We start from the raw sequence: 16,596 nt of genomic DNA, 5'->3' as shown, positions 1-16,596 counted from the left end.
TAAATAATATTAAAAATCATGTGTCCAACAAGGTTTCGAAGTTTTAATACAACACAATTAGTTCTCCATATATAATGTTATTTATAACATTGCCACTGCCCATTTATACTACTATAGCCTTATTTTTCTTTTTTAAAAAACAAAACCTGAAATAAAATAATCAAAATCAGCATGATAATGCATCACTTTGGGAAGAATTTTCAGAAGTATCCAAGTTATAAATTAACTCTCGCTATGCTTTTCAAAGGTTCTCTTTAGATTTAAATGCCACATTTACCCAAAGGCAGATTTCTCCCTTCTTTCCCACCTTTCTGTTAGAGAGTGTACTCAGGGCCTTCCCATGTGAAGCACAGGCTCTAATATTGGGCTACACCTAAGTCCTTGAAGGACTTTACTTTCATAGAATTAAATAATCTGATTTTGGGCTGGAGAGACGGCTCAGTGGTTAAGAGCACTGACTGTTCTTCCAGAGGTCCTGAGTTCAATTCCCAGCACACAATTCCACCCACATGGTGGCTCACTACCATCTGTAACGAGATCTGGTGCCCTCTTCTGGCCTGCAGACATATACACAGACAGAACACTGTAAACATAATAAATAAATAAATCTAAAAAGAGAAAGAAAGAAAGAAACAACAGCTCTTGGAGCTGGAGAGACTTTTTTTTTTTTTTCAAAAAAAATCTGATTTTTAATACCATATGGAAAAATAAGCTAGTGGAAATAATGAAGGACACTGTGAAAAATAGTAATGAGGTGATATTAGATCATGGAGAGAAGTCAACAAAATCAAAGGCCAGAAATGGACTTGTACAAATGAGAATTTTAGTGTGTGGAAAAAGTACCATAAAACTATCAGTTTGTTGTAGATAGACTTTAAAATACTGGGGCAACTAGATATCTGCCTAGAAAACACCAAGTAGGAGCTAGCTCAGCAGGTACAAGTGCATGCTACCAAGCCTGACAACTGAAGTTCAACCCTCAGACTTCAAGGCAGAAAAATAGAATGGATTCATGAAAGTTGTCCTCTGACCTCCATATCCATATCATGCCATGCATGCATGCTAAGGTAGGCAGGCAGACATGCACGCATGTGCACACACATGATGGTGATAATTAAAATAAAACTTAAAAAAGATCAGTGGGTCTGTATGGCATACAGTTCATTCATAAAAATGGAAGAGTAGAAATACTAACAGAAATGATGATAGAACTTCAGATTAAGTACACCAGAACCCTGAGAGGTAGCCTTTCTAAGAATGACTTACGAAGCAGAAGTCATCAAAAACTGACTTTAAAAACCCAAAACAAGAGCTAGAGAGATAGCTCAGTAGTTAAGAGAACTTGTCAAAAGAAACACGACATGCAATAAATTACACACACACACACACACACAATATATATATATATATATATATATATATATATATATATAGAGAGAGAGAGAGAGAGAGAGAGAGGAGAGAGAGAGAGAGGGAGAGGGAGAGAGAGCTGTAAGCCATATCACAAGCAACAGTTAAGTTCCTTAAGGTGAGCAGAGATTAGGATATACAAAACGAGCCCACACCTCTTGTCAGAGCCTACAGAATGTGAACCATGGAGAAGACAAAAGGAGACTGGGAACAAAAGGAGATCGATGATATTCAGGACATCCTGAGGACGGACCACAGATTTGAAAGGATGAAAGAAAAGCTATAAATACACACACATGTATTTAAGTTTCTTATGGGGAGAGAGAAAAAGAGAGGGTGGGAAAGGGGGAGAACAGGAGGGGGAGAAGAAGGGGGAGTTCGAGTGAGCCAGTGTGTCAATGTGGTGTATGTGTGCAGAGAGGGTGTTAAGAATCTTCCATCCCTTTCTCCACATTATTTTTGAGTCAAGTGAGCCTCTCACCACTCATTGAACCTGCAATTCTCCTTTTTGGTTAGACTGGCTAGCGAGTCCATGGGGTGGGATCCACCTGCCTCCAATCCTCCGTGCTGGAGTTACAGGTGCACACCATCATGTCTAGTTTTTATGTCCTTACTGGGGATCAAAACATAGGACCTCATGCTTGTGTCGTAGGCACTTTACTCACCGAGCCACCTCATCAGCCCTTATTTGTCTGTCTGTCTGTCTGTCTGTCTGTCTGTCTGTCTGTCTGAGATAGGGTCTTGATGTGCATTTCTGGCTAGTCTGAACTTGCTATTTATACCAGGCTGGCCTCACACATACAGTGATCCTCCTGTCTCTGCCTCCAAAGTGCTGGGATTATAGGTGTTTACTACTACACTCAGGCACAAATAAAATATTTGAAGTTAATGCAAATAATCTTTAATATCAGCTTTGCTCTTCCAACTCCATTTTCTAAATAAAAATCCTTCTTATTCCTACGTTCATTCACGTTGAGATTTTTGTACTGTTTATGTAAACAAGATGCTGACACTTAAAACCTTTAAGGTTTTTGCATGAAAATAAGGTTCTAGAAGTTGGACATAGTAGGTCTACCTATAATCATAGCACTGAGGAGGGGTAGAGGCAGGAAGGTCAGTGTTCAAGGCCAACCTCAGCTACATAGTGAGTTCAAGACTAGCTTGGCTTACATGAGACCCTGTCTCAAAACCAATCAAAAACAAGAGTTCTAGTGTCTTATGATCAGATTCATTTTTAGCAGTGGTTTCTAAGAACAAAGAATAAAAGCATTGGTGAAGTTACAAAATACAATTTGTTATGAGTGGTTAAAAAACAAAGCCAATCAATTAAAAACTTAATGTCTAACTTTTAAGTGATTGACATTTATACTTACAAAACATATCCTAATATCAAAAATTCTGGGGCTGGAGATTGTGGTTCATTGGTAAAGTACTTACCTAGCACATACAAGCCCTGCATTTGATCCCCAGAACCATATAGGAAAACAAAGAAACAAAAACTGCTGGCAGAAGTTGTAATATATGTGTGTGTGAGTCATAACTCCATAATAAATCATGCTCACACATTAAAGTATAATTACTAGCAAGACCTCACTTATTGCTACCTGAACTGTACAACTGAAACACACGACTAAACAAGGATGTTAACATATACTTTTGGTTTTTGTTAAATACTTTGTCAAAAGAAAAACTAAACCAACAGAACATAAATAACATTCTCCCTCCAACACAATAAAACCAGTATGGTAGGTAGTTGTAGCATACAGATTATACCCAGAATAATCTATAATATTTCTTTTGGTTTTTTTTTGGGGGGGGGTTTCAAGACAGGGTTTCTCTGTGGCTTTGGAGGCTGTCTTGGAACTAGCTCTTGTAGACCAGGCTAGTCTCCAACTCACAGAGTTACCTGCCTCTGCCTCTGCCTCCTGAGTGCTGGGGTTAAAGGTGTGCACCACCACAGCCCGGCTTCTATAATACTTCTTTAAAAATCATTATAATTACGAAAATTTTCTTATTGCACATTTTAAGTGTGCAAGTAGTAGAAAGTCACCTATTTCTCCTTCAAATACTGATTAAAAGACTTTTATCTCTAAACTTGACTTTAAGTTGTTTTTAAGGGAAATAAAGAAACAAGCTTGGGGAAAACAACACAAAGAACCAAAACTGAGGAATCTGAGGACAGTGCAAGCACCCTGGATGAAGCCCAGGCACACAGGTTTAGTTGTTCCCAGTCTTAGTAACCAGTCCAAGAGTGGATGGAGGAAACTAGAGACCACCTGTGACAGACGAGCTTGCCAATACATGGAAGTGTGAGTAGAACGGAACTTCAAACAAGCTGTTAAAACCAACTGCAAAACCCAAGCCAAGAAGAAGCCCCGTCAGAGGAAAAGGCCTTAACTTATCAGTGTACATACCCGTCTGTCGATCTTATCACCCTGCAAATTATATGTCAGGCATTATTCATAAACATTGCTTTAAATAACCCAAGTCCAGAAAAATCCCCCAAATATACTTTGTTTCTGCAAACCTAAGCCAATACTAAGTGACAGCAAAGTTCTAATCTATATAAAGATGGCACATAAAGGTTAATTTTATAACATTGTGACTACTTACGTTAGACACCTCCACTTTAGGCCTTCACATTATATAATCATTACAATTACAAAGCTAGGTGCATCTGTGGCAATGTGGTCAGAGAGTTTTCACGACTAGCTTAAAAACAGTTGTTTTCAACAGACAGACAATAAGTAAAGATTTACAAATTTTAGTTTTTTTTTTTTAAATCACTAAGAGACAAGTGATAAATCTGCAACTGAAGTAAATCAATTCAAACAGTATTCAACTCTTTTCCATTATAGCTATTTTTAAATTTTTCACTTATAACTTTTAAGTTATAAGTGAATGACATTATTTCTTTAGTAGAAACACTCCAAAAAAAGGCCTGGTAACTGGGGGCATAGCTCAATGGCAGAAGGTGTTTAGTAAGCATGAAGAGTCCAATGCCCAGCGACAACAACAAAAAGTTCAAAACAAAGAAAATGCAACACATAGTGAAATTACATAGTAAGGGCCACAACACAGTACTGTGGGAGTATGGGCAGGACCCTCCACTGCTAAGAGTAGGAGACAGAACAGTTTGCTTCAGGACTCTGGCTTTCACTGTTCAGAAGCAAGGCTAAGTGCATGTGGGTCAATCATGTACTATGAGGCATGCCCAAGCACCTTGGCAGCATGTGTCACTTGTTCTCATTAAACAGATGAAAGAACACACACATTCTTATTTATGCTCATCTGTATCTTGCTAGGAATGTGAGAACTCACAGACAATTTCGTATACACTGCACACACTGTGTATGTAATGAACTGCTGTTTTTTGTGTGTAGGGGGAGATGACCAATTGTTTCAGGAGAAAAGAGGGAGGTGTAGAACTATGAATTGCCTTCATTTTACTTTCCTCAATCGATCTGAATTCACTGAGAAGAGAAAAATGACAGGGAGGAACCCTAAAAAGTAAATATACCTGTGCCAAGAACTTGTGTCTTGTCATAATAAAGTCCTCATCATTGGCAGAACTATTCCTAAAAAAAGTTACTGCTTCCTCTCCACAGACTTTCTGGACTCAGAGGCACTTTCTTTCCTTCTCCCCCACATCTTCTGAGGCCCCACTCTGTGTCACTGACATGACAGCCCTGAGCTCACACCACAGGAGCTTCGTGGTCCTTACCTGGGAGAGGATGTTGGTGCATTGCTGCAGCAGGGACACTGGGGGGTTACCAATGCTCGTGGCCAGCTGAACCCTGAGCAGCTGCTCCTTCTGGGTAGCATTCCCTTGCAGTGCATGGGCAAGGGCCACAGCAGCACACCAGTTTGAAAGAGAATCTGTAGAAAAGAGGCCTCCACAGAGCAGCTGACCAGCTGAGACTGAGTTACCTGTTGCTGCAAACAGAGAAATGTTACACACTAGCCCTGAGGAAAAGCCACTCCCAAGGTTTGACAGAACCGTTTCCTACACATTGTTACCTACTATCTAAGACTTTCAAACACAAAGGGACAGATGACAGAAAGGCATCTCCTAAAGGGGGTAGCCTCACAAAGAAATATTAGATCACTGTAGGCAACAGACTGATGGTAACAACACAGAAAACTATGGGAAAACAATATTTCTAAAACAATTGGCACAAGGCCTGGTGGTGGTGGTGCATGCCTTTTATCCCAGCACTTGGGAGGCAGAGGCAGGCGGATCTCTGTGAGTTGGAGACCAGCCTGGTCTACAAGAGCTAGTTCTAGGACAGCCTCCAAAGCTACACAGGGAAACGCTGTCTCAAAAAACAAAACAATAAACAATTGGCACATTATTTCAGTACTTTCAGTATCTTATTTTCATTTACAGAAAATACATCTTTATGGTAATATCCTTTACAAGAATAATTTTTGTAAAATACAATGGACTTAAATTTTTGTCAACCTCCCATATTTATGCAATCAAACTCACCAAAGTTTCCAGTTACTTTTGTCAAATTGCTCTTTAAAGTTATGAAAATAGCCATTTAAACACATCTCAAGTAAAGTGAATACTGGAGAATCCGTAAGTAATAGCTGTACTCTATCAGAACAATAGACCAGATCGCTGAGCATGACTAAGTGTGATTTATCTTCACAGTGCTAATTCACTGCTGTTTATCACACACTAGGATTTGGGGTCATGGCTCTACCTGTGTAACTGCATATGTGTAATATTCACAATGTTTCTAATTACATCATCCCCATGTACAGATGAGTACCACGATCCCCTCACACCTTAGTAACACAAGAGAAGCAGAAGTTCTGCAATGTAGTGTCAGGTATGGCCTGACTCAGCTCTCCTCCAACCCCATCTAAGGCTTCCATCTAAGTTACAAAGTACTCAAAGCTAAAACGTAGGCAAAGGTTCAAACACAAGCTTGAAAAAACTTTTTACTGTCTATATATTAGTTAGAACTAAGTTACTTGCCATCAATAGTGGACGGTAGAAGTGTTGCCACAATTTCTCCCTGTCCTTTCTGGTTTTTATATAAAAAGCACTGGAAACAGTAGAGGACAGCACAGCGTAACACAAATGGCTGCCTTTCGTTCACCATGGACATGAGAAGTACAACAATTGCTGGTCTGTCAGAGTGCAAAGAAGAGAGTGATATGGAAGCATTACAACCCAGATACACAGACAAACTACCAGTCATTTGTTGCCTCAAGTACCATAACCGGGACTCTAGCAACAAGTATTTCCATCTTCATTTCACAAAGAAGGGAGCTGTGCCTAAGAAAGTAGTGTGATTTGTGTGTCAGCTGAAAGGTTGGCAGCTGAACCAAGTATTAAGTACTAGAAGTATATAGTCTTAATCACCAATATCTCTATACAGAAGCACACAGTCTTCATCACCAATATCCTTATACAGAAGCATACAGTCTTAATCACCAATAACCCTATACAGAAACATACAGTCTTAATCACCAATATGCTTATACTATTGAACCATTCCATAACACACGCTGACCTTTAAGAAGAATAAGATGGGCATATGAGATCCACTAACACCTGAACCTAAGCGCTTACCATTTTCTCACAGGGACCTTCATTTCCAGATTCTTACCTTGGGGGATTTGAAGGTGCATTCACAGAAGCAAAGTAGTCCTGGTTGACTTGGCAGCCTCGAATAACTTCAGATACAGTATTTATGGTCTGTCAAGAAAGAAAAACAAAAGAACACCATGGAAAGTAAGCTAAGATGGAAAACCTGTTTTCCAAGAAAATGTTACACCTTGTCTTTTGTTTTTAAATATCAAAATTCAGACATGAAAAGGTTGGTTAGAGCATTCTCCTGTTGAAAACTCTCTGGAGAGCTTTTCAGGATGCTCAGACAGGCCTCACACTAAAACCAACATTCGCTGGGCACCGTGCACACACCTGTAATTTCAGCACTGAGGGTCGAGATGCATGAAGAACACAAGTTTAAAGGCCAGTTTCATTTCCATAGCACATCTGGGGCCAGTCTCATAACCAAAACCAAACCAAGTATTTGATCACATGCAGTTAGAGATCTCATGGAAACTAAAATAATGATATACTGTAAGAGGTAGGACTTATCCTCCCCCCAACAAATCAGAAGAACGATTTAAAATAAAATCAATGAACACATTTAAAATACAACATAATGAACATTTAATTTAAGGATTAAGTAAAAAAATAACTTCAAGAAAAGAGAAACTATATTTCAAAGCAATATGTTATACATAATAAACACGACATTATGATCAACTAAAAATTACTTCTAAAGATATGCTTAGGTTCAGAGATTTTCAAATTTGTTAACAGAGTTCCAGAAGGAGAACAGAAAGGATGTTATCAAGGATGAGCAGCCATTCTCCTTGCTGAAGAGAGTGTGCCCATAGCGGGGAGGGCTATCACTGCTAAGATGGGGATCAGAGTCACAGTTATTATCAGCAGTTTTCAGAAAACCAGAATTAAAAAGATCCAAAAATGAAAAAGCAGGTTTCATTATTAAAAAAAGAGTTAGAATTCAAAGTGGCCACAATATTCCTTAACAATAGTAACAGAATGATGTCCTGAAAGTTGAGTGACAGTTATTTCAAACCCGAGTCCATACCTAACCCAACAATAATGCTGAAGGAGGGAATAAGATTTTCATGCATAAAAGAACAACAAAAAAACCCTATTTTGCCAATAACTTTCTTTTAGAAAACTTAGTAAAATGAGATGAAGAATCTAGAAGTAAAGGGAAAAAGATTTAGGATCCAGAAAAAGGTGGAATCCAAATCAAGGCAGAGAGAAAGGGAAATCCCAGGAGAAGTTCAGAATGGAGTCCCAGGACCAGAGCTGAGCAGCTGGACTCCAGCTTGGATGGAGCAGGATGGAGTGTTCCCAGAACTGGGGTGGGGGTGATGTGGTGAGGAGAGTACAGGGTAAAATTACACAGAGCTTCAAGATGAAGAAGAATGCAATCAGAGCTCATGTAGAGTTAGACACACAACATGTCCTCTTTCAGTAGATGCAGAATTCTGCTTGGCTTAGCAGGAACAGTGTGAATATACACATTAAATGCATAAACTGCAACACAGCCCAGTGGCTGGTGCCTGTGACCTCAGCACTGAGGAAGCTAAGGCAAGAGCACTGTCTGGAGTTCAAGGCCAGCCTGGGTAAGAGTGGTAGCTTGCCTCACAAATGTTATAGCTCTACATAAATCTACTAATTTAAACATACATTACATAAAATAATCCTGGCATGATAGGAAGCAAAGAAAGCTGTGGGACTGGGGTGGGGACAAGACTGACTTAATGGGGAGAGAAATGATATAAAAAATGGCTAGTTTTGTTCTAAACTTATTATTTGTATTTTCCATATACATATATCAACTGACAAATATAATTACAGGTTTTATTACATTTATTCATTTGTGTATGATGTACATATGGAGGTCACAGGACAACCTGTGGGAATCGGTTCTCTCTTTCCACCATGGGTCCCTGGGATCCAATTCACCTCCACAGGTGTGGCAGTGAGCATCTTTATTAAGCCATCTTGTCAGCCCAACAAAAGTAACTGAAACAAAGTATCTACATTCTATGAACTAACTTCTTTATTCTTACAGATAAGAAACAGACAATGCCATAAATCAAGGCAAAAATTTTACTATTCTTTAAGTCAGTCTGTTAAAGGATTCTAAATAATTTTGTTCTTTTTGTTTTGGTTTTTTTTGAGATAGAGTTTCTCTGTGTAGCTCTAGCTGTCCTACAATTCAATCTATAGACCAAGCTAGCCTTGAATTTAGAGAGGTCTGTCTGCCTCTGCCTCCTGAGTGCTGAGATCAAAGGCGTGCGCCACCACTGCCCGGCTAATATTTTTGTTTATAACATTAAAACTATAAGTTCCTCCTGTAAGTGGTCTGAAATGACCTGAAGATGGATTGTTACTCTTGATCCAGAAAATGCCACAGAATCATGCAAAGTGAGAGTTTTAAAACTCTGTGTCCACTTTTAAGAACACTGGTACCAATGGAATAGAGTTGAAAACCCTGAAATTAACCCACACACCTACGAACACCTGATTTTTGACAAACAATCCAAATATATACACTGGAACAAAGAGAACATATTCAACAAATGGTGCTGGCATAACTGGATGCAAACATGTAGAAGACTACAGATAGACCCAAGCCTTTCGCCCTGCACAAAACTTAAGTCAAAATGGATCAAAGACCTCAACATAAACCCAGCCACACTGAACCTACTAGAAGATAAAGTGGGAAATACCCTTGAATTAATTGGTACATGAGACTGCTTCCTGAACATAACACCAGTAGCACAGACACTGAAATCAACAATTAATAAATGGGACCTCCTGAAACTGAGTAGCTTTTGTAAGGCAAAGGACATAGTCAGCAAGACAAAACGACAGCCCACAGACTGAGAAAAGATATTCACCAACCCCACATCTGACAGAGGGCTAATCTCCAAAATATACAAAGAACTCAAGAAGCTATTCTCCAAAACACCAAACAATCCAATTAAAAAATGGGGTACAGAACTAAATAGACAATTCTCAATAAAGGGATCTAAAATGGCTGAAAGACACTAAGAAAGTGTTCAACATCCTTAGCCATCAGAGAAATGCAAATCAAAACAACTCTAAGATACCATCTTACTCCTGTCAGAATGGCTAAAATCAAAAATACCAATGACAGTTTATGCTGGAGAAGATGCGGAGAAAGAGGAACACTCCTCCACTGCTGGTGGGAGTGTCAACTTGTACAGCCACTTTGGAAATCAGTATGGCAACTCCTCAAGAAAATGGGAATGAGTCTACAACAAGATCCAGCAATTCCACTCCTAGGCATATACCCAAAAGAAGCACATTCATATAACGAGGACATATGCTCAACCATGTTCATAGCAGCATTATTTGTAATAGCCAGAAACTGGAAGCAGCCAAATGCCCCTAAACTGAAGAATGGATACAGAAAATGTGGTACATTTACACAATGGAGTACTACTCAGCAGAAAAAAACAATGGAATCTTGAAATTTGCAGGAAAATGGATGGAACTTGAAGAAACCATTCTGAGTGAGGTAACCTAATCACAAAAAGACAAACATGATATGTACTCACTCATATGTGGACCTGCTTTATGATACATAGTAGTGACCGTGCTTTATCAGAGCTGATTTTAATGATGTTGCTCAGAATGGTTTCCTTCCAGATGATGATTGAGAAGCTAATTAAAAAAAAAAAATAAATGGTGCCAGGTACCACAAGGGTAACAGTACTGTGCTGTTTTTCTGGGATTTTGTTTTTTACTTTTTTTTTTTTAAATGGAGAGTGCTGGATGTCTCTACAATTTTGTTTAATGACTGCAGAACCTGGAAAAGCCTGTTGCTGCTATTGATGCATAACATACTGCCATTATTGGTCTTTTTATATAAATATATATATATACATATATAATTTGAATTTTTGGAAACTTTAGCTGTGCTGTCAACTTTGGAAAAAAAGTATTCCAGTTTACCGCGTTCAGTTGGCATTGTACAAAAATTAACAGCCATATTGTTCTAGAAATGTTGAACTTATTTTTTTTTTTTCCATTTGTACAGGGGTAACGCACTGTATTAAATATGTAAGGTCTTAAAAAAAAAAAAAAGATGGGATTTTGAGGGCCCATCCTATATGTAGGGATGCTCTCTTGACCTGGACACATGGGGAAGGGCCTAGGCCTGGCCCAGGATGATGTGGTAGACTTTGGGGAGCCCCTTTTGAGGGCCTTACCCTGCCTGGGGAGTGGAGGGGGGATGGCGAGGGGCAGTTGGGATGTTGGGGGGTAGGGGCGGGAGAGGGAGAAGGGATTGCCATCTGAAGCAAGCTTGTTCCTAATTTGAACTAATAAAATAAAAATTAAAAAAAAAAAAGAACACTGACAAAGTTATCTGAGCCACTGAGGGTTACTTACTGAAGTCCCCGAGCACCTGACAGCTGACAGATGTCACTTTAGAGAAGCAATGTTTGGAGGGAGGAAAGGGAAGGGGGAAATGATATAATTACATTATCATTTCCAAAAACATGTACATATTGCTGATAAATATGTTCAATAATGAACAACATTTCCAGATGATCAGTGTGGTGGCTTGAATAGGCGTGGCCCCCACAGGCTCATGTGTTTCATGTTTGACTTATAGGGAGCAGCACAATTAGGAGGTATGGCTTTGTTGGAGGAAGTGTGTCACTGTGGGGGCACACTTTGAGGTCTCATATATGCTCAAGCTATGCCCAGTGACACAGTTGCTTCTGCTGCCTGAGGATCAAGACGTAGAACTCTTGAGTTCCTTCTCCAGCACCATGTCTGCCTATAAGAGATGCCACCATGTCTCACCATGATGATAATGGACCAACCCTCCGAAACTATAAGCCAGTCCCAATTAAATGTTTTCCTTTATAAGAGTTGCTATGTGGCCAGTGGTGGTGGTGATGGCATATGCCTTTAATGCAAGCACTTGGGAGTCAGAGGCAGGTGGATCTCTGAGTTTGAGGCCAGCCTGGTCTACAAAGTGAGTTCTAGGACAGCCAGGACTATTACAGAGAGAAACCCTGTCTTGAAGGAAAAAAAAAAAAAAAGAAGAATTGCTATGGTCATGGTGCTTCTTCATAACAATAGAAACCCTAACTACAACAATCAGCTAAGCTTAACATTGTATATTATGGAACCTGAAGAAAGGAATTTGCCTTTTGGAACTAACACTGCCATTATCATGTAGCAAGTGAGGAAGCTACCATAAAAATGGTTAGCTATTGCTATTTTGCCTTCAGTTAATGTCTAATTCCTAGGACACCCAGCTTGTAGAGAGTGGCCTCTGTCTTCCCTCACTGACCTCGGTCAGGATATCAGCAGGAATTCCTGTAGCCATCAGGATGGTACAAAGTTGCTGCAGTAACCCGCACTGAAACATGGCCTTCTGGCAGCTGCTGGTCGCACCAGGAGGGTTGGTGGGAGACACTAGTACTCGGACAAGCTGTGAAAGAGATAAAATTTGTTTTTTAAAGATTTGCAGTAGGGCATGATGGTGCACACAAGCAATCCAAGCAGCTGGGAGGTGGAGACAGGAGGGCCAAGAGTCCAGAATAGCTTACTTGGATAAGATCCTGTCTCAGAATCATCTGTAAAGGCTTGAGACAAAGCTGGGCCATGTGAACAAAATCATCTGTTGGAACATTCCCTGTGCGCTCACCAGAGCTAAGCACTGCCCTTTTCTCCTAAGGCAACAGTGTTAGTACATATTATACTTTTGCTATTTGCTTAATGTTGTCCCTTACAGATGATCTGAACTCTCACAAAATAGCACGTACTTTAGTCATTTCTGTACTCAAATAACAAACATAGTATTTACAAACTAATACATATTCAATACAAAACTGAATTGAGGTACAGGATGGCAGGCTTCTGTCAAAGTGGGAACTATCTAATTACAGAGTGGGTCTGAAAGCCCACCGGCCTCCCCTGACACTGGAGATAGGATAAAGCTAACAGCTAAAGGCCTGACAGAAGACCCATGCACTAGGCGGGGCCACTCTCATTAATTAAATCCCTATAATCCCATGATTACTCTGAACCTGAACACCAAGTTTCAGAAACAAACAACTATTTAGGCCCAATTACATCTTAAAAAAAAAACTAAACAATGGCTTACATTTTTACAAAATAGTCATATGTTTTATATGCAAAAACTGTCTATACCTAAACATATTATTTATGACAAAACTTATTTAACAAGAGTGCCAGATGAATGTCATCTATGACTTTATAGGAGATATGCTGAAGTAATCAATTAAAACACTAGCATTACTATAGACAGGACTATTATAAATACTGTTTCCCTAATAAAGAGGACTTTTGAGTCTGGCGTTGGTGGCACACGCCTTTAATCCCAGCACTTGGGAGGCAGAGGCAGAGGCAGCGGATCTCTGTGAGTTTGAGGCCAGCCTGGTCTCCAGAGAGAGTTCCAGGATAAGCTCCAAAGCTACACAGAGAAACCCTGTCTCTAAAAACCACAAAAAAAAAAAAAAAAGAAAGAAAGAAAAAGAAAAAAGAAAAAAAAAAAGAGAGGGCTTTTGGAGAAGGACAGAGGGACAATGAGTTAATTAAAAAAAAAAAGTTTGAAAGTTACCTTTTGCTAGGTGTGGTGGCACACCTGAAATCTCAGCACTTAGGAGACAGTCAGGCCAGGGACACATAGTGAGGAGGGAGAGAGGGAGACAGACAGACAGACAGACTGCAGGTGCTCTAAAAAGACCAAATGTGGCTGCAAAGTCATGAACTCAACTACTCCATCTCTGAGGTGGAGAAAATACTATGATGACAGAATTTCAGTTCCTTTGCCTTGGAGTCTATGGTCTTCACCAAGCATGTGAAAGGGACATTTCAGTGACGGAGGCAAGGCAAGTTTATCCACTTGTTTTGTTTTTCAAGACAGGGTTTCCCTGTGTAGCACTGGCTGTTCTGGAACTCACTCTATAGACCATGCTGTCCTTGAACTCACTGAGATCTGCCTGCCTCTGTCTTCCAAGTGCTGGAATTAAAGGTGTGCACCACCATGTACTAGGGAAATTCCCAGGAATCCAAGAGGATGACCCCAACCAAGAATCTAAGCAATAATGGAGAGGGCTAGTAGCCTTTCCCCTATAAGGAGAATGATGACTACCTTAATTGCCATCCTAGAGCCTTTATCCAGTAACTGATGGAAGCAGATACAGAGATCCACAGCTAAACACTAAGCTGAATTCTTGGAGTCCAGTTGGAGACAGGGAGGACTGATATCATGAACAAAGGGGTCAAGACCATGTTGGGGAAACCCACAGAAAACAGCTGACCTAAGCAGGTGGGAGCTCACTGACTCCAGACTGACAGCTGAAGAGCCTGCATAAGAACTAGGCCCCCCTGAATGTGGGTGTCAGTTGGGGCTGGAGGGCTGGGCAGTCTATGCGGCTACTAGCTTCGGAACCAATATTTATCCCTAGTGCACGAATGGGCTTTTTGGAACCCATTCTCTAAGGAGGGATACTCTCTCAGCCTCAATACAGTGGGGAGGGCCTTGATCCTGCCCCAAATGAAGTGACAGATTTTTTGATGATCCCCCATGGGAGGAATCACCCTCTCTGTGGAATGGATGAGGGTGGGGTGGGGAGATGATGGGGGCATGGGAGGACAAGAGGGAGAGGGAACTGGGACTGGTATGTAAAATAAGATTAAAAAAAAAAAAAAAAAAGGTTTACCTCTCCCCTAAAAGCAACTGAAACCCCGGGTTTAGCAAACAGAAGCAATTTTCTTTTCACTGAAAGGATCCCTGACAAGATTCTATCACAGTGATGTCTGAGGACCACATACCTGTAGCATCAAATGTAGATTGGTCACTTTCTGTGCTGACCAACCAGAATTTTCATCTGCAACTTCAAACCAAGGTTTCATACGTTGAATATATGAGCCTTCCTTAAAAAAGTTTTGATTGGAATTGTTGTTCTTTAACAAGTTTTGAAGTAAGATCAAACAATCTTCTACTACTATACCTAGGGAAAGAACGTAAAATGGCGGCATTAAGGCTGATAACACCTGAAAGAAGTCAACCCAATGTTCTAAAGAGTGCATCTCCATGGTCAGTATGGCACAGTATGGCCTGTTCTGACCCCTGCCTTCCACCTGCCTCTGTCTGTGCGCTCTTTCTCAACCCACAGTGACTTCTTGACTTGTATGTCCAACCCACTATAGAAAGTCATCTTTCATGTTCACACACAAGCTTAAATACCATGTTCTCAGTACTGATGGTCAAGACCCAGGGACTAGGTTAGACTGCCATACACAGCCTTCTCATACACTGCCTTCTAGAAGCTTGTTCTTTCCACTACATTATAATTCTGCATTCCTGGCAGAGACAAGGAACAAGATTTCAGATACATACAAAATAGCACAGTATTAAATATTTATTGACTGACTCTATCACACCTTATGTGATCTCTAAGACCTATCGGACACTTGTCTCTGCCTCTTTTTCAATCTGGCCACTCAGGCTATTTTCCACTGTTTCATCCTTCTCCTACTTGGCTTACAAATACCATTATCATGTGCAGTTTCACCCACAGTACAGCTTCTGTTATTATCTCAGTGAAAACCTTCCCACTGACCTATACCAAGTGCTAAACAACCAAGGGTTCCTGCTTCCTCTTGTAAAGTAGAGTGTACAAGGCGCTCACTGCTCTAGGCCCTAGTACATACACACCTTTGGTCCTGCTAGATTTATGTTCAGTGTGGTAAATGTACTTGCTGATAAGCCTGATGACCTGAATTCAAGCCCCAGGACCCGCATGGTAGAAGGAAGACAACTCCTGAAAGCTGTCTTGATTCCCACACATGTGCTGTGGCACTAAACACACTAAATACAGAGATGTGAAGAAAATCAATCTACATAGCTGCTTCCTAGAGCAGCTTACAGTTAGAGAACCAGGACAATAAGCAGCTTCCACCTCTCTCCTCCCCTTAGTCCCTCATTATCATCATGCAGTAGTGTGGATGATGATGGCACATAGTGCTGAAGATCACAATTCACTCTTCATGCTGCAAAAAGTTTTGACAAACGTAGAATCTGAGAGTTTGCCATTACAGTACCAAACAGAACAGCTTCATCACTAAAACTACCCTGTTTCTCAGCTTTCCCCTATCCAGATGCCAGCCAACTGCCTCTACACTCGTTCCCAGAAAGCTGCTAAACTGGAATCATTCAGCAGCATGTACTTAAGGTTCCCCAACACCCTTCTGTAGCTTGATGCCTTTTATTTTGGAGTAAGATCCAATTTTCTGAACCATTAGCATTTATCTATTCACCTACTCAAAGACATCCTGTTTTAGCAATAGGAATAAGGTGTCTATGAACATTCAAGTCTAAGTTTTTGTGTGGATATAAGTTTTAACATAATGTGGACAAATATGAAGCAGCATTACTATTAGATCACACAGCAACATTGTGTTTAGCTTTGTAAGGAACTGCCAGTGTCTTCCACACTGGGTGCATCCTCTCCAGCATCTTTCCACACTCTCAACAGCATCTAGGAGAGTTAGAATACTGGATGTTCACCACTGCAATGGTGGGCAGTGGCGTCTCA

General features: G+C 40.3%; 1 protein-coding gene across 3 annotated transcripts in view; it reads right to left on the bottom strand.

The window, feature by feature from the left end:
• The window catches only part of Uso1 (USO1 vesicle transport factor), a 66,886-nt gene that overhangs the window by 13,333 nt on the left and 36,957 nt on the right, over positions 1-16,596 (bottom strand). The window contains exons 9-14 of one of the 3 annotated variants that reach the window (XM_027388405.2): positions 14,831-15,009; positions 12,321-12,461; positions 7,038-7,126; positions 6,401-6,555; positions 5,135-5,340; positions 3,825-3,845 (exon numbers count right to left, since the gene is read on the bottom strand). In XM_027388405.2, the coding sequence (XP_027244206.1) occupies positions 3,825-3,845; positions 5,135-5,340; positions 6,401-6,555; positions 7,038-7,126; positions 12,321-12,461; positions 14,831-15,009 (791 nt within the window). Of the gene's footprint in view, positions 1-3,824; positions 3,846-5,134; positions 5,347-6,400; positions 6,556-7,037; positions 7,127-12,320; positions 12,462-14,830; positions 15,010-16,596 lie in introns of all 3 variants that reach the window. The other 2 variants (XM_027388404.2, XM_027388406.2) reach the window with 2 other exon arrangements.

Source organism: Cricetulus griseus, assembly GCF_003668045.3.
Source record: "Cricetulus griseus strain 17A/GY chromosome 1 unlocalized genomic scaffold, alternate assembly CriGri-PICRH-1.0 chr1_1, whole genome shotgun sequence".
Taxonomy (NCBI): domain Eukaryota; kingdom Metazoa; phylum Chordata; class Mammalia; order Rodentia; family Cricetidae; genus Cricetulus; species Cricetulus griseus.
This window is presented reverse-complemented; position numbering and strand designations above follow the sequence as displayed.